Genomic DNA, 21,726 nt, shown 5'->3' on the forward strand with positions numbered 1-21,726 from the left:
CGTAATATTATTTTAGTTTTTTTATGTTTATTTTACATATTTTTTAAAAAAATACTAACAGAAATATTAAAATGTTTTTTCTCTTCCACAAATATTATTCTTACATATCTTTTAGAAATATCAAAACCAACAAAATAAGGCCACAAAAAAATAAACCAATAAAATATAACTATATAAAAAAAATAACATCAAATTTATTAAAAAAATTAAAACACTATATTAATACTATTTAAAATATTATTTTATCAATTAAACTCTTCAAAATAACATTTTCTCCTGGAGATGGTCTAACAAGTAAAGATTACAGGTACTCTCTCTCTCTTATCTCTTTTAGAATCACTTAAATTAATTCACTGTTAGAAACTAATTATTGATGATCTCATCAACCAATTTCGTTGGTTCAGCATAGAGATTTATCATATGTACAGATATTTTTCTGAAAGGGCATGGAGGATTTGATTGCTGGGAAATAACTTGAAAACTGTTTTAAAGATAAAGTAAGATAACAATATATGAATACTTCAGCTTATTGGTGTGCTGTCAATCTTGAACTCTCGACATCAATCCTGCAACTCGTTTTATTTTGTTCAGATCTTTGAAAAGTCTTATCTTTGCTAGACTCGAAATGGCTGCTGGGAAGTATCAAGAATCCTACTCTTCACGGTTTCCTAATTGTAAATATCAAGTGTTCTTGAGTTTTAGAGGTGAAGACACCCGCAAGAACTTTACCGATCACCTCTACACGGCCCTGGTTCAAGCAGGGATTCACACATTTAGAGATGATAATGAAATTCGGAGAGGAGAGAATATAGATTTCGAGCTCCAGAAGGCAATACAACAATCAAAAATATCGATAATCGTGTTCTCCAAAGACTATGCCTCGTCGAGATGGTGCCTGGATGAACTTGTAATGATCATGGAACGTAAAAGGAATCCTGATCACTGCATAGTTTTGCCAGTATTCTATGATGTGGATCCATCCCAAGTCGGACGTCAAACAGGGAGCTTCTCTGCAGCATTTGTGGAACATGAAAAGAGCTTCAACGAGGAGATGGAGCGGGTGAATGGGTGGAGGATTGCTTTGAAGGAAGTTGCAGATTTAGCTGGAATGGTTCTAGGAGATGGGTAAGTTGTATCTCTTTATGAAACTATACACAGCTTAAGACTAGAATGCTGGTCGTGAACTCTTAATTTCTTTCAGTTAAGTATACTGATAAGAAAACATATAACAAAAAAAAAATAAAATACTTCTGATTTCTTCGTTGTTTTTTTTTTTCCAATCATGATTTGGTTTTAACTATCAAATCATTGACACACAACCTGCTTTAATTTCATAGCTAAATGTTGTTTATTTCTATTGCTTATAGAGAGACTACTAATTATCGTACATTGTATTTTACTTTTTGATGTAGGTACGAGGCACCGTTTGTCCAATCTATTGTGGAGAAGGTCTTAAAGAATTTGGATCAAAAAATGTTTCATGTACCCCCTCATTTCATTGGAAGAGATCCTCTAGTACAAGATATCAACTCATGGTTGCAAGATGGATCCCATGCTGCTGCCATTGCTTTACTCTATGGAATTGGTGGAGTTGGAAAGACAGCCATAGCTAAGAGTGTTTATAACCAAAACTCTTATAAATTTGAAGGAAAGAGCTTCCTGTCAAATTTTAGGTCAAAGGATATAGTTTGCCTACAGAGACAACTTCTTTCCGACATCCTAAAAAAGACTGTTGATGAGATAAATGATGAAGATGAAGGAATTCTGAAGATTAAGGATGCCTTATGTTGCAGAAGAACTCTTATTGTTCTAGATGATGTGGACAAAAGGGACCAATTCAATAAAATCGTTGGCATGCAAAATTGGCTTTGTAAAGGAAGTAAAATAATTGTAACAACCAGAAATAAGGGTCTGTTTTCAGCTAATGATATTGAGTGGGTCCGGTGCGAAGTCGAACCGCTAGATATTGAAAAATCTTTTGAGCTTTTCAGTTGGAATGTCTTTGGACAACCTGACCCTGTTGATGGTTTTGTAGAAGACTCTTGGAGAATAGTACATCATTGTAGTGGACTTCCATTAGCTCTTCGAGTTATTGGCTCCTCATTGTCCGGAAAAGGAAGAGAAATATGGGAAAGCGCATTACAACAATTGGAAGTGATTCCTAATTTTGAAGTTCTAAAGGTTCTTCGAATAAGTTACGACTTTCTTGATGGTGATTGTCTGAAGAACTTATTCCTTGATATCGCATGTTTCTTCAATGGAATGGATGTGGATGATGCAGTTAGGATACTGGATGGGCTCGCTAAAGGTGCAAGATTTGGGATTGACAATCTCATCGATAAATGTCTTGCTGAAATCAACATTGATCAAAGGTTGTGGATGCATCAACTAGTAAGAGCTATGGGAAGGGAAATTGCTCGTCAAGAATCTGCCAAATGTCAAAGAATATGGCGTCACGAGGATGCTTTTACCGTTTTGAAAGGAACTACTGTAAGTAGCTCAATTTTTTTATATGTCTACTTAAATGGTTTGTGGTGCCTTAACATATTCTTTCATTTACTTTCCTTTCTCATGTACTTTTAATATTATTATGCAGGATGCTGAAAATTTGTGTGGCCTTACCATTGATATGCATGCATTAATGGAAGATAATTATGCAGAAGTTGTCTGTACTGATTCAATGGTTCTCCGCAGTCTTAACTTCTTTCAACAATGGCTTTCCAATTTTTCCATTGAGGGAAAATTACAAACTAGCCAAACAAGTTTGTTTCCCATCCTCAGCACGGATGCTTTTAGAAAGATGGCAGATGTAAAATTTCTCCAGCTAAACTACACTAATTTTTGTGGAAGTTTTGAGCACTTTCCCAAGAAGTTGATATGGTTATGTTGGCATGGATTGTCTTTGAAATCCATACCAAATCACGTATGCTTGGAGAAGCTGGTGGTTCTTGATCTATCCAGAAGCTGTCTGGTTGATGCTTGGAAAGGCAAATTGGTATGCATCTAGTCTCTTTCTATAGCCATCTCTCTCGTTTTCAATTGATAACAACTAAATTCATGTATTTTCACAGTTTCTTCCAAAATTGAAAATTCTTGATCTCCGTCACTCTCGTGATCTCATTAGAACCCCAGACTTCTCGGGTCTCCCATCCCTTGAAAAGCTAATACTTGAGGACTGCATCCGTTTGGTTCAAATTCACGAATCTATTGGTGATTTACAAAGATTGTTGATCTTAAATCTAAGAAATTGTACAAGTCTTGTGGAGCTTCCAGAAGAAATGAGTAGACTGAATTCACTTCAAGAGCTGGTTTTAGATGGTTGTTCAAATCTTAACAACCTGAATATGGAGTTAGAGCATGATCAGGGGCGCAAGTTGCTTCAAAGTGATGGAATTGTTGCAAGTACATCATTCATTTCATCTCTTCCATTGAAGCTATTCTTTCCCTCTAGGTTTTCAACGAGGAAAATGTTGAGATTTACCTTGTTTTCACTGCCACGCTTCTTGGAGAGTCTAGATTTAAGTGGAACTCCAATTCGTTTTCTTCCGGAAAGCATCAAGGATCTTGGTCTACTCAGAGCCCTATATTTAAGAAATTGCAAAATGCTTCAGGCACTCCCAGAGCTTCCATTCCTTTTGGATTTGTTAGATGTGTCCTTGTGCTATTCACTGCAAGGACTTGCAAATCCAAATAGTTGGACTGAAGGAGATGGTTGCGATCACTTAGTCGAGTTCCAAGATCGGATAAAGCAAGAATTAATCCAAAAGTTAGACTCTCAAATGTTCAGAATAATGGAAACGGTTAGTGCTCAAATACAGCCATCGAGATTTCAGGTCCTCCCTCATCCATTTTATTGTTTTGGAAATCTACATTTGAATACTTTTCTTTTGCTCATTTTATAGACATTGTTTTGGTGGTACAGATATTATTTGGTCATGGCATATTCAACCTTGTCGTATCTGTATTTGATGATGAAGAGAAGTCGAGGTGGTTTCATGGGGAGGAAGAAGAGGATAAATGGCTAATTCAGAATGAGTTTGTAGATTACTTTTCATTCAAAATATCCTCACCTCCTCCTGCGCACCGGATATGTGGCTTTAATTTATTCACAGGTTGTTGTGTGAGTAAATTATTGAAATCAGAGTACACTTTCTATGATGAATTTTTTATTGAAATCAGAAACAATACCAGTGGTCGATCCTTGATTTGTCAAGCCAAAATCTTCCCTGCGAGTTACGCGCGTGGTCTTCGTGAAATCCAATTGCTAAGCCACTGGAAATTAGGGGTCGATGATCCTACATTTGATAATGGTGATGACGTGAGTATTTCAGTGCGTCCACAGGGTCCAGCTATTCAAATAAGGACGGTTGGTGTACAATGGTTGCATGAAGAGGAAGGAGATGATGATGATATCCAATCAAAGGATGAAGTTATCAATGCCCACAACAGTAGCGATGATGATGATGCACACGTAGCCAAAGTACAAATAGCTTCTCATATTTTTAGAAATTATTATTGTGCTTTCCGTACCAATGGCGGTTTTGACAGGTCGTATTATTTTAGGCTTCGTGATGCCTCGGTTTCTTTACTGCAAAGTAGATTTTATTTTAAAAAATTAATTTGAGAAAAGTTAATTTTAGAAAAATAAATTATTTTTTGATATTTAATAGTGTATGTTAAAAAATATTTTTTAGTGTTTGGTTATGTCATGAAAAATGAGCTGGAAAATAACTTATTGATAGATAAAAAAATTCAATTAAAAAAATGATAAGAGAAAAACAAATAACAATCATAAAAATAAGCACTAAAATTAATATAAAAATCAAATTCTAAGGGATAAAATTGAAAAAAATATTCAAAACAAAATATATATAGCAATCAAAAGTTTGAGAACCAAATTTGATATAATCAACAAATAATATGACATTTCTAATTTTTTCACAACTTCCGGAAAGAAAATAAATTTAGTTGTAAAAAAGAACCTAAAAAAAAAAATGTCAACTCGAGTTAATCTTCAAAACTTGTGGTCTAGATTATGAGACTGTAAATAACATCATAGAAGGTAAACTTACAAAAATAACGAAATTAAATCCCCAATTAATAAAATGTTAAGGGATAGAATTGATAAAATAATCAATCAAAAAATAATAAGAAACAAAATAAATAGCAATCAGAAAAATAAAGATCAAATTTTATGTAAAACCAAAATAAAATAAAATATTAATGAATAAAATTAAAAAACAAAATCAATTTAAAAAATAATAATTAAAAAATTAAAAATCAAATTTGATATAAATATTAAATTTTCATTGACATGACTCTCTCTAAAGTCAATGCAAATAGTCTATTTACATTCAACAGAAAGAAAAAGCTAGAATCAATTCAAATGATGCAACAAGAATTACAGGCTAGTAAACTTTCCAAGTCAGATATGAAATCCTTATCCTCCACGTGCCTTTTTCTTACTGGTGGGCAAAGTAAGAAGAACAGTGTGAGTTGATGAGAGGGATTATGACATTATGTGTTGTGTGTGTCTCTAATGTCCTTTTTGGTAATTATAACAAGAATTAAAGGCCCTAGTAAACGCGTGATAAATGATTTGAGCAAATTAAATAAAAAAGGGTCCTAACGCGGAAATGGCACATACCACAGAGACTTGTAAGGTTGACTTAAAAGCAGAAAATTGATGAACTGATAAGAGAACATCAGCGAAGGGAAAGTGAAGATTGCAGGTACTCTCTCTCTCTCTCTCTCTTCTCTTTTAGTATTATGTTGTATTGTGGAATGTAACTCTGCTGTAACTGAGAATCACTTCGATTAATTCACTGTTAGAAACTAATTATTGATGATCTCATCAACCGATTTTGTTGGTTCAGCGTAGAGATTTATCATATGTACAGATATTTTTCTGAAAGGGCATGGAGGAGTTGATTGCTGAGAAATAACTTGAAAACTGTTTTAAAGATAAAGTAAGATAATAATATATGAATACTTAGTGATCATTTTTTATTTAGTTCGGTTTTTATTCATAAAAAACAACTAAACCAAAACCGGTCGGTTCCAAACCGACCGGTTTCGAAACAGTTTTTGATGCCCAAAACCGAAAAAACCTATATGCTTGTTTTGGGTTTTTTCTGGCTTCGTAATGGGTTTTATAATGGGCTTTTAATGGATTTTTGATGGGCTTGCAATTAATGTTGATATTATCTAATTTTCTTTGAAGATTCCAAAGTATATTTAATTTTTTAACCACTAAATATTCATTTGTATTAAATTGTTATTGCCAATCTTGTGTTTATTAAGTTTTTTGGCCACTGAATATTTATTTATATTAAATTATTAATGTCAATCTTGTGTTCAATATATTTTTTACCTTGCTTAAGAAAAGTTTAAATAACACATAGTCACACACTAATAGGTTAAAATTCAAATTACAAACCATTGCCTTAAAGGCCTTAAAAAAAACAACAAATAACATTATCATAAAACACTCCAAGCAAAAAAAAATAAATCTTCATTTGCTCATCGTCTCAATTAAAAAGCACATAAAAACATTGCACTTTGATTCCTGAAATTCATAATTTAGAATTATAACATGATAAATTAAATTAGAAGATATAAAAATAAAAAATAGTATTTTTATCGTACGTTTTCAATAAATGCATCATAATTTGTGAACTAATTATCATCCGTTGCTAGATGCAACTTTCCACCAAATTCTACAAAATAAAAAATTAAACATGTTAGAATAAAAATGTGTTAATTAATAAATCATAAAATAAAAGGTGTAAGTTTTTAAGAAACATTACATGATTCAAGGTTTTCGTAGGTTTCAAAATCATTCATCAAGGTTCTATTATCAGTTGGAATTGGTCCATGATGCAATCAATTTTGACAACAAATAAGTGCTTGAATTGTTGCTGGAGATAGAGAACTTCAAAATTGGTCGAGTATATGACCGCTTGTGCTAAAGGCTGATTCGGAAGCCACTATGGATATAGGAATAGCCAGAACATCTTGTGCAACTTTCAAAAGTATGATAATCATAACCTATTGCCTTAAGAGTTCCCACACTTCGATCTCCTGATTCACCCCCTGCTTTATTAGGTTCTAATACCAAAATTTTTTGCTTCTTATCAACCACAAAAGAGAACTTTTTGCATACTTTTAAATGACTCCACATATTACTTGTCCGATTAATAATAGTATGACATGCATAATCATTTCCACAATAATTACATTAAGCTCTAGGGGTTGTAGGATCACCATCAAGTTTTATAAAATGATCCCAAATTTTTGATTTTTTTTTTATCATCAACATTTCTTTTCCTTGATGTAAGGACTTGAAGTTGTTTACCTTTATTATCCGTGACGGATCCTACAATAGTTGATGTTGGGTTAGTGTTTGAAGCTGGGGCATTGGTTGATGTTGGGGTAGTGCTAGTGGATGAAGCATTTTGATGTTAAAGGTTTTTCATCTATAATTACCAAATACAAACATGTTAATATTTATGCATGTTGGAATATGCAGTATATATCAATGATGCAACAGCCAACAACTACCGATAAAAGAACCCAAAAAATAGCAAGAAGAAGTAATAGATATAGCTAGGCTGAAATTAAACTGCACAAACCAGAAGAAATAATAGACAGTCAACGGGACTTGAAAAAAAGATTTAAAAACACGTTCTAAACTTAAAAACAAACACACTATAGAAACCGTTGGTTAATAACAGAAATAAAAAGGTTAGCCCGCTTCGGAGGCAAAATCGTAAATTCATTAGACAATAAATAGAATTCGTACACGAACGAGAACTTAATTTATGTTAAATGGGTTCACACTCGTTCAAAGAGGAGAGGAGATCCCAACTCAGTTCCCATCACTCCACATAAATCAAAAGAAAATTAAAAACAAAATAAAGAATTAAAAGGGTAAAAGGGAGAGGTTATTATTTTTATTTATTTATTTATAAAATCTAATTGGAATATATTTCTTATACTATAGGTTTCTTCTTTTTCTTCTTCATTTACTTATCTCATTCTCTCTCACACATTACCTCCATAACTCATGCGAGATATTTTTTTGATATTTTTCTTTCAAAATAAAGAAACCTTTTTTTTTCTTTTCTTTTCGGGGTTTGATGATTTGTGTTGAGGAATGAAAATTTAAGTTGTTTATCTATTTATTAATTAGGGGTTAGTTTTGATTGTTGCTTTTAAGTGGAAACTGAAATTACTGATACAATTACATAAAAAGAAAACGCTTTATTATTGCTTCATAGAAACTGTGCTGTGAATCTGTGATGCCAGACCACAACAACAGGCAGGTTAAGAGCAATGCATGGTTCTATTCATAGTCCTTTAAGCCATCCCCTAAATGAACAGAAAGATATGTACCCAGTGCCTGATTTAGTCCAAAAAATAGTCAACTGTGGCAAAAATAAAAGAGGCCATGAACCACAGCATACCCAGTAAAACAAATTTGTAACCCAACTTTTGCGAAACTAAATAATACTAAGAATTTGAATTGAGAGAAGGATCAAACATGAATAGTTTACTGTGTTTCTTATCAGTTCAAGCTGTGACTCAAACAAAGATGCAAGCACTAAATCAAAATATATACATTCCTTTCAGTGCTCAAGAATAAAAACCCAATTAAAACAAGCACAAACAACTGTTGTATAGTGTATACTGTATAGAACTGATTTTTGAGCATTCAAAACAGCAACTCAGACATCTAGGATTACTAGGCAAATCATTTTTTCTATACTATTCTGAGACAACTAAAGTGAAAAATACAAATGGTTATCTTATAAATGGATTTTTGAGCATTCAAAACAGCAACTGTATCTTTGACCTCTGCATTGAAAAAAAAAGCAAATACAATAAATTAAATAGATGATAAAGCTAGGCAAAATACGAGCAGCCATTAGTTAGTTAATTAATTAATTAAAAAGAAAAATTAAAATTAAAACTCACTACTATAGAACGGATTCAATAGAGGAGTAGTGGAGACTGTGAAGTATCATGTGATCTTGCGTAGATGAACAGGAAAGGCCAACTAGATAGTGGATAGGTTATAAAAAACATCGATCAGTGTTTTGAGAGGCTTGATTGGTTTTAAATTTCAATTGATTGGCGTGTCTGGTTGTTTTGGATCTCTATGTTTCTAAGTCTAAGGAGAGGGAGAGGTTGAGAGGCAAGAGGGGGCGGGTGCCGGTAGCTAGGCTTACTGGGCAAATCAAGCGAATGATCTCTGTGTTTCTAAGTGATGATGGAAACACAAACTGTTTTGGATCTCTGTGTTTATATTTTCTAACTCTAAGGAGACTAGAGAGGAAGAGGCGAGAGGGGGCGGGTGCTCTGGTACTAGGGTTAGCGGAGAGGCGAGAGGCAAAATTTTCTATTTATACTATAATACTTTTTTTTTGAACCGGTTCGGTTCGGGTTAACCGGTCTCTGTATTGCAAAACCAAAAACCAAACCAAACCGGGATTTTTTCTAAATATTCTAATTGGTTTAATCGGGTTTATTTAGTTCGATTTTTTCAATTAATGTTTTTTCGGTTTTCTTAATCACCCCTATAAATACTTGAGCTTATTGGTGTGCTGTCGATCTTGAACTCTCGACATCAATCCTGCAACTCCTTTTTTTTAAAAAAAAGATAAAGGATCTTGGTCTACTCAAGAGCCCTGACTTTAAGAAATTGCAAAAAAGTTGTTAAAGGAATACATGCAGTAATACCAACCACGAAGCAAAAGATTTGAGAGAAAAGAGAGAGACAGAAATGATGTCAATAGCCATCAACTTCTCCTATTAATTAGATTTTTCTAACTTGATTCTTACTTCAGGATGTCAATAGCCATCAACTTGTGGAGTTTATTTTCTAACTTTTTTCTTACTTCACCATGTCAATAGCCATCAATTCAATAGCACCAAAATTAGTGATTATATTCAACATCCAAGTCTTGATCAAAATAAAACCAAAAAAGTCCTCACGCGGAAACATTCCATACCATAGAGAGAGTGGACTTGTGGGGATGACTTGTCTTAAATTTACAATCCACCCTTTCTCTCTCAATTTTGAGCAAATTAAAAAAAAAAAAAAAAGGTCCAAACGCGAAATGGCCCCTACCACAGAGACTTTAAGGTTGATTTAAAAGCAGAAATTAAATTGATGAACTGATAAGAGAACATCAGCGAAGGGAAAGTGAAGATTGCAGGTAACGCTGCTTATCTCTTTTAGTATTATGTTATATTGTGGAATGTAACTCAACAACCGATTTTGTTGGTTCAGCATAGAGATTTAATTTATCATATGTACAAATGTTTTTCTGAAAGGGCATGGAGGAGTTGATTGCTGGGAAATAACTTGAAAATTATTTTAAAGATAAAGTAAGATAATAATATATGAATGCTTCAGCTTATTGGTGTGCTGTGTCGATCTTGAACTATCTACATCAATCCCGCAACTTTTTTTTTTTTTTTGTTCAGATCTTTGAAAAGTCTTATCTTTGCTAGACTCGAAATGGCTGCGGGGAAGTATAAAGAATCCTACTCTTCACGGTTTCCTAATTGTAAATATCAAGTGTTCTTGAGTTTTAGAGGTGAAGACACCCGCAAGAACTTCACCGATCACCTCTACACGACCCTGGTTCAAGCAGGGATTCACACATTTAGAGATGATAATGAAATTCGGAGAGGAGAGAATATAGATTTCGAGCTCCAGAAGGCAATACAACAATCAAAAATATCGATAATCGTGTTCTCCAAAAACTATGCTTGGTCCAGATGGTGCCTCGATGAACTCGTAATGATCATGGAACGTAGGAGGACTACCGGCTCCATAGTTTTCCCAGTTTTCTATGATGTGCTTCCATCTGAAGTCAGAAATCAAACAGGGAGCTTCGCTGCAGCGTTTGTGGAACAAGAAAAGCGCTTCAAGGAGGAGATGGAGCGGGTGAACGGGTGGAGGATTGCTTTGAAGGAAGTTGCAGATTTAGCTGGAATGGTTTTAGGAGATGGGTAAGTTGTATCTCTTATGAAACTACACATAGCATAAGACTGGTCGTGAACTCTTAATTTCTTTCAGTTAAGTATTTAAAAGGAGATTGATAAGAAAACATAAAAGAAAAAATAAATAAAATACTTATAATTTCTTCTTCTTTTGTTTTTTTTTTCCTATCATGTTTGGTTTTAATAGGTGGTGACTGGTGATAACGCACCTACAAATTTAACTATCAATCATGGACACGCAACCCAGTTTAATTTCTTAGCTGAATGTTGTTTATTTCTATCCTTTATTGAGAGGCTACTAATTATCCCACGTTGTATTTTACTTTTTCATGTAGGTACGAGGCACAGTTTGTCCAATCTATTGTGGAGAATGTCTTAAAGAATTTGGATCCAAAAATATTTCATGTCCCCCTTCATTTCATTGGAAGAGGTCCTCTGGTACAATATATCAACTCATGGTTGCAAGATGGAACCCATGGTGCTGCCATTGCTTTACTCTATGGAATTGGTGGAGTTGGAAAGACAGCCATAGCTAAGAGTGTTTTTAACCAGAACTATTATACATTTGAAGGGAAGAGCTTTCTATCAAATTTTAGGTCAAAGGATATAGTTTGCCTACAGAGGCAACTTCTTTTCGACATCCTAAACAAGACTGTTGAGATAAATGATCCTGATGAAGGAATTCTGAAGATTAAGGATGCATTATGTTGCAGAAGAACTCTTATTGTTCTAGATGATGTGGACAAAAGGGACCAATTCAATAAAATCATTGTCATGCAAAATTGGCTTTGTAAAGGAAGTAAAATCATTGTAACAACCAGAAATAAGGGTCTGTTTTCAGGTAATGATATTGAGTGGGTCCGATGCAAAATTGAACCGCTAGATGATGAAAAATCACTTGAGCTTTTCAGTTGGAATGCCTTTGGACAAGCTGACCCTATTGATGGTTTTGTGGAAGACTCTTGGAGAATAGTACATCATTGTAATGGAGTTCCATTAGCTCTTGGAGTTATTGGCTCTTCATTGTTCGGAAAAGGAAGAGGAATATGGGAAAGCGCATTACAACAAATGGAAGTGATTCTTAATTTTGAAGTTCAAAAGGTTCTTCGAATAAGTTACGACTTTCTTGATGGTGATTATCCGAAGAACTTATTCCTTGATATCGCATGTTTCTTCAATGGAATGGATGTGGATGATGCAGTTAGGATACTGGATGGGCTCGATAAAGGTGCAAGATTTGGGATTGACAATCTCATCGATAGATGTCTTGTTGAAATCAACAGTGATCAAAGGTTGTGGATGCATCAACTCGTAAGAGATATGGGTAGGGAAATTGCTCGTCAAGAATCACCCAAATGTCAAAGAATATGGCATCACGAGGATGCTTTTACAGTTTTAAAAGGAACTACTGTAAGTAGCTGAATTTTTTAAATGTCTACTTAAATGGTTTGTGGTGCCTTGACATATTCATTCATCTACTTTCCTTTCTCATGTACTTTTAATATTGTTATGCAGGATGCTCAAAAATTACGTGGCCTTACCATTGATATGCATGCATTAATGGAAGATCATTATGCAGAAGTTGTCTGTACTGATTCAATGGTTTGTCGCAAGCGCCGCAGGCTTAACATCTTTCAACAATGGCTTTCCGATTTTTCCGATGGGGGAAAATTACAAACTGGCCAAACAAGTTTGTTTCCCATCCTCAGCACGGATGCTTTTAGAAAGATGCTAGATGTAAAATTTCTCCAACTAAACTACACTAATTTTCATGGAAGTTTTGAGCACTTTCCCAAGAATTTGATATGGTTATGTTGGCATGGATTGTCTTGGAGCTCCATACCAAATCACATATGCTTGGAGAAGCTGGTGGTTCTTGATCTATCCAGAAGCTGTCTAGTTGATGCTTGGAAGGGCAAACCGGTATGTATCAAGTCTCTCTATAGCTATCTCTCTCGTTTTCAATTAATAACAACTAAATTCATGTATTTTCACAGTTTCTTCCAAAATTGAAAATTCTTGATCTCCGTCACTCTCGTGATCTCATTAGAACCCCAGACTTCTCGGGTCTCCTAGCCCTTGAAAAGCTAATACTTGAAGACTGCATCCGTTTGGTTCAAATTCACAAATCTATTAGTGATTTACAAAGATTGTTGATCTTAAATCTAAGAAATTGTACAAGTCTTATGGAGCTTCCAGAAGAAATGAGTAGATTGAATTCACTTCAAGAGCTGGTTTTAGATGGTTGCTCAAATCTTAACAGCATGAATATGGAGTTAGAGCATCATCAGGGACGCAAGTTGCTTCAAAGTGATGGAATTGTTGCAATTACATCATTAATTCCATCTCTTCCATTGAAGCTATTCTTTCCCTCTAGGTTTTCAACGAGGAAAATGTTGAGATTTACCTCGTTTTCACTAACACACAATATTTAACGTGGTTCGGCAGCTGCTGCAATGGCAGCAAGGCTGCTGCCATTGCAGCCTCTCTTTCTCTCTTGATCTCTCTACTGCACTCACGTTCTCTCTCACATTTTGCTCTCTCATAATGTCTCTATTTATAGGCATTTCACGGCAGCTGTTCTTGCTTTGTTGTCAACATTGGTGGCTGCCAAACTCCAGCTCATTCAACAATGGTGGCTGCCAACCTTTGACATCTTGGATGGGTGCACATGCAATGGCAACAACCCAACAATCACCCCCTTTGCCATTCATGTGGGGCAACTGTCCTCTTGCTTCTTCAGCACAGGCTTGCATCTTGCAGCTCTTCCAAGCTTACCATTCTGAGAGCGTCTTTGGCCAAGTTTGCAGGTACTTGCCAAACCTTTCAATCACCAGAGTCACCAAAGCACACCTTTTCTCACACAAAAGGATCACTACAACCAGATGGTCTGCCACTTCACATCTGAAGAGTGTTAACGCTTGTCTCTGGGACACAACATTCCCCTTCGAGCGTATCAACCATGCTCGGTCCGGAATGATTCATCAAGCCTCACATCAAGGCTTACAACACCCCCTCAAACGGAAATTTATATTTCCAAGTGCGACAGTCATTATCTGAGTATCTCAATATGATCACGAGCTCACCACTCTTCCAAGAGTCTACTCATCCAGGAGTTGCGCCTGCCCTCTGTTCCACCCTAGGAACCACGCCTTACTTCTCCGTGAGTCTCCCGCTCTTAGTCGTAAGAGTCCAGGTAGCTCTCCACCTTTAACCATGGGGGCAGCCCATAAAGGTTGATCCATATCTATCTTCATACTCTGAGTATTACAATGCCATTACCGAGCTCACCACCTTGACAAGAGTCAACTCATTCTCGGAACCTGCGCATGCCCTTCTGCTTCTTCATAGCAGCCACGTCTTAATGCTCCACAAGTCATCCACTTATTGTCCAAGGCAAATGTCTTCTAGCTCATTGATCTTTAGCATGGGGGCAATATCCATGAAAGTCAATCCTGCATTTGTCTCCATACTCATCATAGCCACTTCATTGGCTATCCATCTGTCCACTCATATCCAACCATCACATTGGCTCTGGGGTTGTTCTGAACTTGGGCTCCTATCGTGGCCCACACACCTTCTCCTTAGGTGTCTTCGCCCGTTGTCATGGGGCGGTCTGAACTGGGGTCCTATCATGGCCCTTACACCTTCTCTAAGGCGTCTTCGCCCGTTGTTATGGGGCGGTCTAATCTTGGGCTCATATCATGGCCCTTACACACCTTCCATCTAAGGTGTCTTCGCCCGTTGTCATGGGGCGGTCGCATCCTCCTTCAGCTGAGATGCTTCAAAGTGGCTCCAAAAAAGTTCTCTACCACCATGTGCACTATGGGAGAGATAACTGCCACTGATTACATAGAAAGAGAAACTTGCGGTATACTCCTCGCAATCCTCCACCTCGATTTCTATGTTTGGAGCTTCTGTGCCTTTCTGCTTGACAGCTCCACCTACACCAACTCTCTTTGGTGTCTTCGCCTTTCATCATAGGCGGTCGCCTTTTATCACAGGCGTTTGCACCCCCTCAATTAGGTGCCTCTGCAACAGCTCTCTTTCCATCCTTGCATGCATTGGAAAGGTCTTCGCCTATTATCTTCATCAAGAGCATAAGAGACTTCCTATTGTACAAACTTTAACAGTCTCTGCTCTGAGCTTCATCTGGGAACACTTCTTCTCCTTGCACCTGTTGTCTCATTACAGTACCTCGTTGGATCCTACGAGTACTCCTGCACAATCTCCATGTGCACTCGTGCAATTTCTGTTCTCCAGATTTCTCCCTATTCCTTGCTTATGTTTGACAGCAGCTCATCCTGTCACAACACCTGTTCAAGTCAAAAATAGGGTGCCAATCTTTATACCCTTGCTGTATTTCTCTTCCATTATCAGGGTCTTCATCAATTCTCCCTTCGAGAAATCACAGTCACCGAATCTAACTTCTTTGGAGAAATCACCACTTCATCAGATCCTTGATCATACGGAACCCAACTGTTCCCTTGTGCCGTCATCCTGCTAGTCTTCAACCGTTTCATTACAAACTGCTATATATACGAAAATAGTACCGTATGGATAATCCTTCCACTAAGCAAGTTCCCAGGAAAGATTGGAGGGGTCACACTGGTCCCGCTTAAAACCCAACCTCCTAGACAGAACTTCTTAGGCCATATCTATCCATCGTACTGTCTTTCCGTATATACAACCATTTGCTAGCTTTGTTGCGGCTTTCCTTTACAAGTGATCTGGAATATACTGGTTTAATACATCATTTCTCAACATCTGGCGAGACTACCAGTGCTTAGATTCGTCAAGATTGGTCTTCATCAATTTCCACTCTTCACCTCAAATTATCCACATGATCGGGTGTCCAGAGTGTCCCAATTTTGCCTTTCTTCAAAGCAATTCAAATTCTCCCCATTTAGCAGTTCGGCACATATAATTGGGTAAACATGTGCACCTTCTTCTTCTTCATCATTATCGACCACCACGATGACCTTTAGATGCCTCCTGATCGGGCAATCTCTTTTGTTAATTCACCACCACCACTTTTGGTCTCTAATCTCAACGATCGGACCGTACCATTGCATCCGGAACGATCAAATTAGCTGGAAACAAGTCTGAAATCGTCCAAATCGCATTTCAGACGGCTAAGATTTGATCAAAACAATTCTGGCCTGATGAACGGCCCAGATTCAATATCAGATCCGGTTGCACGTAGACTCCGCTGCACAGAATCTTATCCCTTGGCTCGCGGCTCGGCTCGGCTCCTTTTTGGCTCGGCTCGGCTCACCTCGGCTCGGCTCCGTTCGGCTTGAGTCTGGTGACGTGGCAGGTGGGTCCCACTTTGGTGACGTGGCTCCTGACTAGACGCTGACTGGTCTATGACGTGGCTGCTGACATGGCATGCCTACTGTGCACGATGACTTCACCATTACATCAAGCTGATGTCATCATGGGCCATGCTACTGTACATGATGACGTCACAATTACGTCATGCTGACGTCATCCTTATCCGAGTTAGCCACATGGATCGGGTCAACTGGTATTCGGGTCGGGTCAACTCATCCGGGTGAAGAAGACGCGTGGGGCGCGTCTGCGCGCGTGGACAGACGCCTTGCCGGAGAGTGATGGAGAGTGCGGCCATGTCCGACGTGTATTAAGCTTTTTGACACACAACCTGCTTTAATTTCATAGCTAAATGTTGTTTATTTCTATTGCTTATAGAGAGACTACTAATTATCGTACACTGTATTTTACTTTTTGATGTAGGTACGAGGCACCGTTTGTCCAATCTATTGTGGAGAAGGTCGTAAAGAATTTGGATCAAAAAATGTTTCATATACCCCCTCATTTCATTGGAAGAGATCCTCTAGTACAAGATATCAACTCATGGTTGCAAGATAGATCCCATGGTGCTGCCATTGCTTTACTCTATGGAATTGGTGGAGTTGGAAAGACAGCCATAGCTAAGAGTGTTTATAACCAAAACTCTTATAAATTTGAAGGAAAGAGCTTCCTGTCAAATTTTAGATCAAAGGATATAGTTTGCTTACAGAGACAACTTCTTTCCGACATCCTAAAAAAGACTGTTGATGAGATAAATGATGAAGATGAAGGAATTCTGAAGATTAAGGATGCATTATGTTGCAGAAGAACTCTTCTTGTTCTAGATGATGTGGACAAAAGGGACCAATTCAATAAAATCGTTGGCATGCAAAATTGGCTTTGTAAAGGAAGTAAAATAATTGTAACAACCAGAAATAAGGGTCTGTTTTCAGCTAATGATATTCAGTGGATCCGGTACAAAGTTGAACTGCTAGATAATGAAAAATCACTTGAGCTTTTCAGTTGGAATGCCTTTGGACAAGCTGACCCTGTTGATGGTTTTGTAGAAGACTCTTGGAGAATAGTACATCATTGTAGTGGACTTCCATTAGCTCTTCGAGTTATTGGCTCCTCATTGTTCGGAAAAGGAAGAGAAATATGGGAAAGCGCATTACAACAATTGGAAGTGATTCCTAATTTTTGAAGTTCAAAAGGTTCTTCGAATAAGTTACGACTTTCTTGATGGTGATTGTCTGAAGAACTTATTCCTTGATATCGCATGTTTCTTCAATGGAATGGATGTGGATGATGCAGTTAGGATACTGGATGGGCTCGATAAAGGTGCAAGATTTGGGATTGACAATCTCATCGATAGATGTCTTGTTGAAATCAACAGTGATCAAAGGTTGTGGATGCATCAACTAGTAAGAGATATGGGTAGGGAAATTGCTCGTCAAGAATCACCCAAATGTCAAAGAATATGGCATCATGGGGATGCTTTTACAGTTTTGAAAGGAACTACTGTAAGTAGCTGAATTTTTTTAAATGTCTACTTAAATGGTTTGTGGTGCCTTGACATATTCATTCATCTACTTTCCTTTCTCATGTACTTTTAATATTATTATGCAGGATGCTCAAAAATTACGTGGCCTTACCATTGATATGCATGCATTAATGGAAGATCATTATGCAGAAGTTGTCTGTACTGATTCAATGGTTTGTCGCAAGCGCCGCAGGCTTAACTTCTTTCAACAATGGCTTTCCGATTTTTCCGATGGGGGAAAATTACAAACTGGCCAAACAAGTTTGTTTCCCATCCTCAGCACGGATGCTTTTAGAAAGATGCCAGATGTAAAATTTCTCCAACTAAACTACACTAATTTTCATGGAAGTTTTGAGCACTTTCCCAAGAATTTGATATGGTTCTGTTGGCATGGATTGTCTTCGAGATCCATACCAAATCACATATGCTTGGAGAAGCTGGTGGTTCTTGATCTATCCAGATGTTGTCTAGTTGATGCTTGGAAGGGCAAACCGGTATGTATCAAGTCTCTCTATAGCTATCTCTCTCGTTTCAATTGATAACAATTAAATTCATGTATTTTCACAGTTTCTTCCAAAATTGAAAATTCTTGATCTCCGTCACTCTCGTGATCTCATTAGAACCCCAGACTTCTCGGGTCTCCCAGCCCTTGAAAAGCTAATACTTGAAGACTGCATCCGTTTGGTTCAAATTCACGAATCTATTGGTGATTTACAAAGATTGTTGATCTTAAATCTAAGAAATTGTACAAGTCTTATGGAGCTTCCAGAAGAAATGAGTAGATTGAATTCACTTCAAGAGCTGGTTTTAGATGGTTGTTCAAATCTTAACAGCCTGAATATGGAGTTAGAGCATCATCAGGGGCGCAAGTTGCTTCAAAGTGATGGAATTGTTGCAAGTACATCATTCATTTCATCTCTTCCATTGAAGCTATTCTTTCCCTCTAGGTTTTCAACGAGGAAAATGTTGAGATTTACCTTGTTTTCACTGCCACGCTTCTTGGAGAGTCTAGATTTAAGTGGAACTCCAATTCGTTTTCTTCCAGAAAGCATCAAGGATCTTGGTCTGCTCAGAGCCCTATATTTAAGAAATTGCAAAATGCTTCAGGCACTCCCAGAGTTTCCATCCCATTTGAATTCGTTAGATGTGTCTTTTTGCTATTCACTGCCAAGATATAAAAATCTAAGCAGTTGGACTGAAAGAGATGGTTGTGCTCACTTAGTCGAGTTCCAAGATGGGATAAAGCTAGAATTAATCCAAAAGTTTGACTCACACATGTTCAGAATCATGGAAACGGTTAGTGCTCAAATACAGCCATCGAGATTTCAGGTCCTCCCTCACCCATTTTATTGTCTTTGAAATCTACATTTGAATATTTTTCTATTGCTCATTTTATAGACATTGTTTTGGTGGTACAGATGACAGTTATAGATGGCATATTCAACGTTGTCGCATATGGATTTGATGAAGATGAGGAGTTAAGGGGGTTTTATGAGGAGGAGGAAGAGGATAAATGGGTAATTCAGAATGAGTTTACAGATAACTTTTCATTCAAAATATCCTCACCTCCTCCTACGCACCGGATATGTGGCTTTAATCTGTTCACAAGGTTTTGTATGACATCAGGGTACAGTAGCCATGAAAAACTTGGTATTGAAATCAGAAACAATACCAGTGGCCAGTCCTTGCGTCGTCAAGCCCATGTCTTAGATATGCGTTTCGAGGATGAGGTTCGTGGAATCCAATCGGTATGCCACTGGAAATTAGGGGGCGATGATCCTACATTTGATAATGGTGATGACGTGACAATTTCAGTGGTTGTCACGTCAGCTATTCAAATAAGGACCGTTGGTGTACAATGGTTGCATGAAGAGGAAGGAAAGGATGATGATGATATCCAATCAAAGGATGAAGTTATCAATGCCCACAACAGTAGCGATGATGATGATGATGCACACGTAGCCAAAGTAGAAATAGCTTCTCGTATTTTTAGAAATTATTACTGTGCTTTCCGTGTAGAATTTAATGGGGGCGATTTCGCTTGGTGGCTTTTTGCAAAGAAAGGTCTTGAACTTGTATTAATTTAGGATTCATTCAGTAGAGTTCTGTGTTTTTAGATTTCAAGCATAAATAAAATAAAATAAAGCTTGAAAGCTTTTGAGAGAATGTTTTTTAAAAACAAAATCATGAAAAGAGTTTTGTATCTCTAGTGATCTTCCTTTTTTTTTTTGAGCTCTTATATTTTTTTTTAAAATCACATAATATTATTTTATTATCAAAATTAAAAATTTAAAAATTAATTTTGATTGAAAATTATCAAATTAAAAGATCAATAGATAAAATTAAAATTCAATAACCAAAATGAAAATCCTAAAATTTTCTGTAGTAGCTTACAACTTTGAGACTCTTTCTTTTCATAAAAAATTAGTTATTTTGAGATTTTGGTTCGAAAATCTCGTTATCCTGAATCAAAAGATGCAATTGTTCATGATTTTGATTAATGATCGGTAAAGAAGAACCGAGTGAGTTGATGGGAGGGATTATGTCTAATGTCCCTTTTGGTAATTATAACAAGAATTACTGGCCCTAGTAAACGCGTGATAAATGATTTGAGCAAATTTTTTTTTTTTTTTAAAAAGGGTCCTAACTCACCTGGTACGCACCGGATATGTGGCCTTAATTTATTCACAGGGTTTTGTGTGACGTCAGAGGACAGGGGCTATGCATTGTCTTGCCTATCTCTGCCCTTCGAGTTACAAGCGTGGGGTTCGTGAAATCCAAACGCTAAGCCACTGGAAATTACGGTGCGGTGGTCCACTGGTCCTACATTTGATAATGGTGATGACGTGAGTATTTCAGTGCGTCCACATGGTCCAGCTATTCAAATATGGACCGTTGGTGTACAATGGTTGCATGAAGAGGAAGGAGATGATGATGATATCCAGTCAAAGGATTTTGGTTTTGGTTAAAGAAGATCGGCAAAAAGAATCTCAGTTTAACCCAACCACACACAAGACTTTGAGTCTGGTTAAAGTTTCAGGTAAACCAAATTTTGAGAAGATCAATTTTGTTATCTTTACAACACTTACTACGCAAAATCTTTGCTCCGTAAGCATTGTAAAGAGGGGGCAACTGTTGTAACCCATTTTTGAGTCCCCGCACAAAAAATAATAAAATACAAAAAAAATAATAAAATACAAAAAAAAAAAAAAAAAATATTATATATATAAAAAATATAAATAGTGAAAAAAGGATGCCAGAGCGCCCTAAAAATAGTCAAAAATTGGTTGAGGAGGTTAAAAAATACAAAAATTAAAATTTGGCAGTATTTTATTGTCTGATGATAGCCCTGTTGACAAAGAAAATTCAATTTGAGGAAGAAAAGTCCAAAATCAGATGTTTATGAACTCAATTAAATTTTCTTGAAGGTTTAATTGAATTTATGGAGAGTTTGATTGCAAGAAAAATTGATTTTGGAGTCAATTTAGGCTTTAATTTGAAGAAATTAAAGTTCTGGGGTCAAATTATAATTTTTGGAAGTTAATTTGGCCAAATCAGGGGCTTAATTGCATAAATATTGAAGTTTGATGGCCAATTAGGGACTTAATTGAAGAAATCCGAAATCAAGGACCAATGAAAAACGCGCGTAAATAGAGGGGTTTAATTAAAACCGGATTAGGGGCCTAATTGAAGAAATTAGAAGTTTATTGCTCAATTGAGGGTCAAATTGCATAAGTGTAAGACCAAGGACCAAAGTGAAAAAGGCGGCCAACTTCAGGGCCGCTGTTTGATATTTGGCAGGGATACAATTGCATTGTTTTTTTAAATCAAAATTGCAATTAAGGACTTGATTG

General features: G+C 36.7%; 2 protein-coding genes across 8 annotated transcripts in view; both read left to right on the forward strand.

Annotated features, from left to right (window-relative positions):
* The window catches only part of LOC7484529 (disease resistance protein RPV1), a 104,906-nt gene extending 84,868 nt beyond the window's left edge, over nucleotides 1-20,038 (forward strand). Inside the window, exons 3-8 of one of the 7 annotated variants that reach the window (XM_024581524.2) lie at nucleotides 705-1,125; nucleotides 1,413-2,181; nucleotides 17,544-17,852; nucleotides 17,959-18,366; nucleotides 18,440-19,201; nucleotides 19,291-20,038. In XM_024581524.2, coding sequence (XP_024437292.2) covers nucleotides 705-1,125; nucleotides 1,413-2,181; nucleotides 17,544-17,852; nucleotides 17,959-18,366; nucleotides 18,440-19,201; nucleotides 19,291-19,959 — 3,338 coding nt within the window. In that variant the 3' untranslated portion in view covers nucleotides 19,960-20,038. The other 6 variants (XM_052445289.1, XM_052445293.1, XM_052445288.1 and 3 more) reach the window with 6 other exon arrangements.
* LOC127903987 (disease resistance protein RPV1-like) lies at nucleotides 13,592-17,548 on the forward strand. Its single transcript, XM_052445299.1, has 2 exons — nucleotides 13,592-13,826; nucleotides 16,774-17,548. The coding sequence occupies exons 1-2, from the start codon at nucleotides 13,678-13,680 to the stop codon at nucleotides 17,531-17,533; spliced, it is 909 nt and encodes a 302-aa protein (XP_052301259.1). The 5' UTR covers nucleotides 13,592-13,677; the 3' UTR covers nucleotides 17,534-17,548.
* Nucleotides 20,039-21,726: the final 1,688 nt, after the last annotated feature.

This window comes from Populus trichocarpa, chromosome 11, assembly GCF_000002775.5.
Source record: "Populus trichocarpa isolate Nisqually-1 chromosome 11, P.trichocarpa_v4.1, whole genome shotgun sequence".
NCBI lineage: Eukaryota > Viridiplantae > Streptophyta > Magnoliopsida > Malpighiales > Salicaceae > Populus > Populus trichocarpa.

Excerpts from the sequence above, each read along its gene's own strand:
- LOC127903987 (XM_052445299.1), top strand. The coding sequence starts at position 13,678 with ATGGGTGCACATGCAATGGCAACAACCCAACAATCACCCCCTTTGCCA. Across the intron at positions 13,827-16,773 it reads GTCTTTGGCCAAGTTTGCAG|GTACGAGGCACCGTTTGTCC; the intron begins GTACTTGCCAAA and ends TTTTTGATGTAG.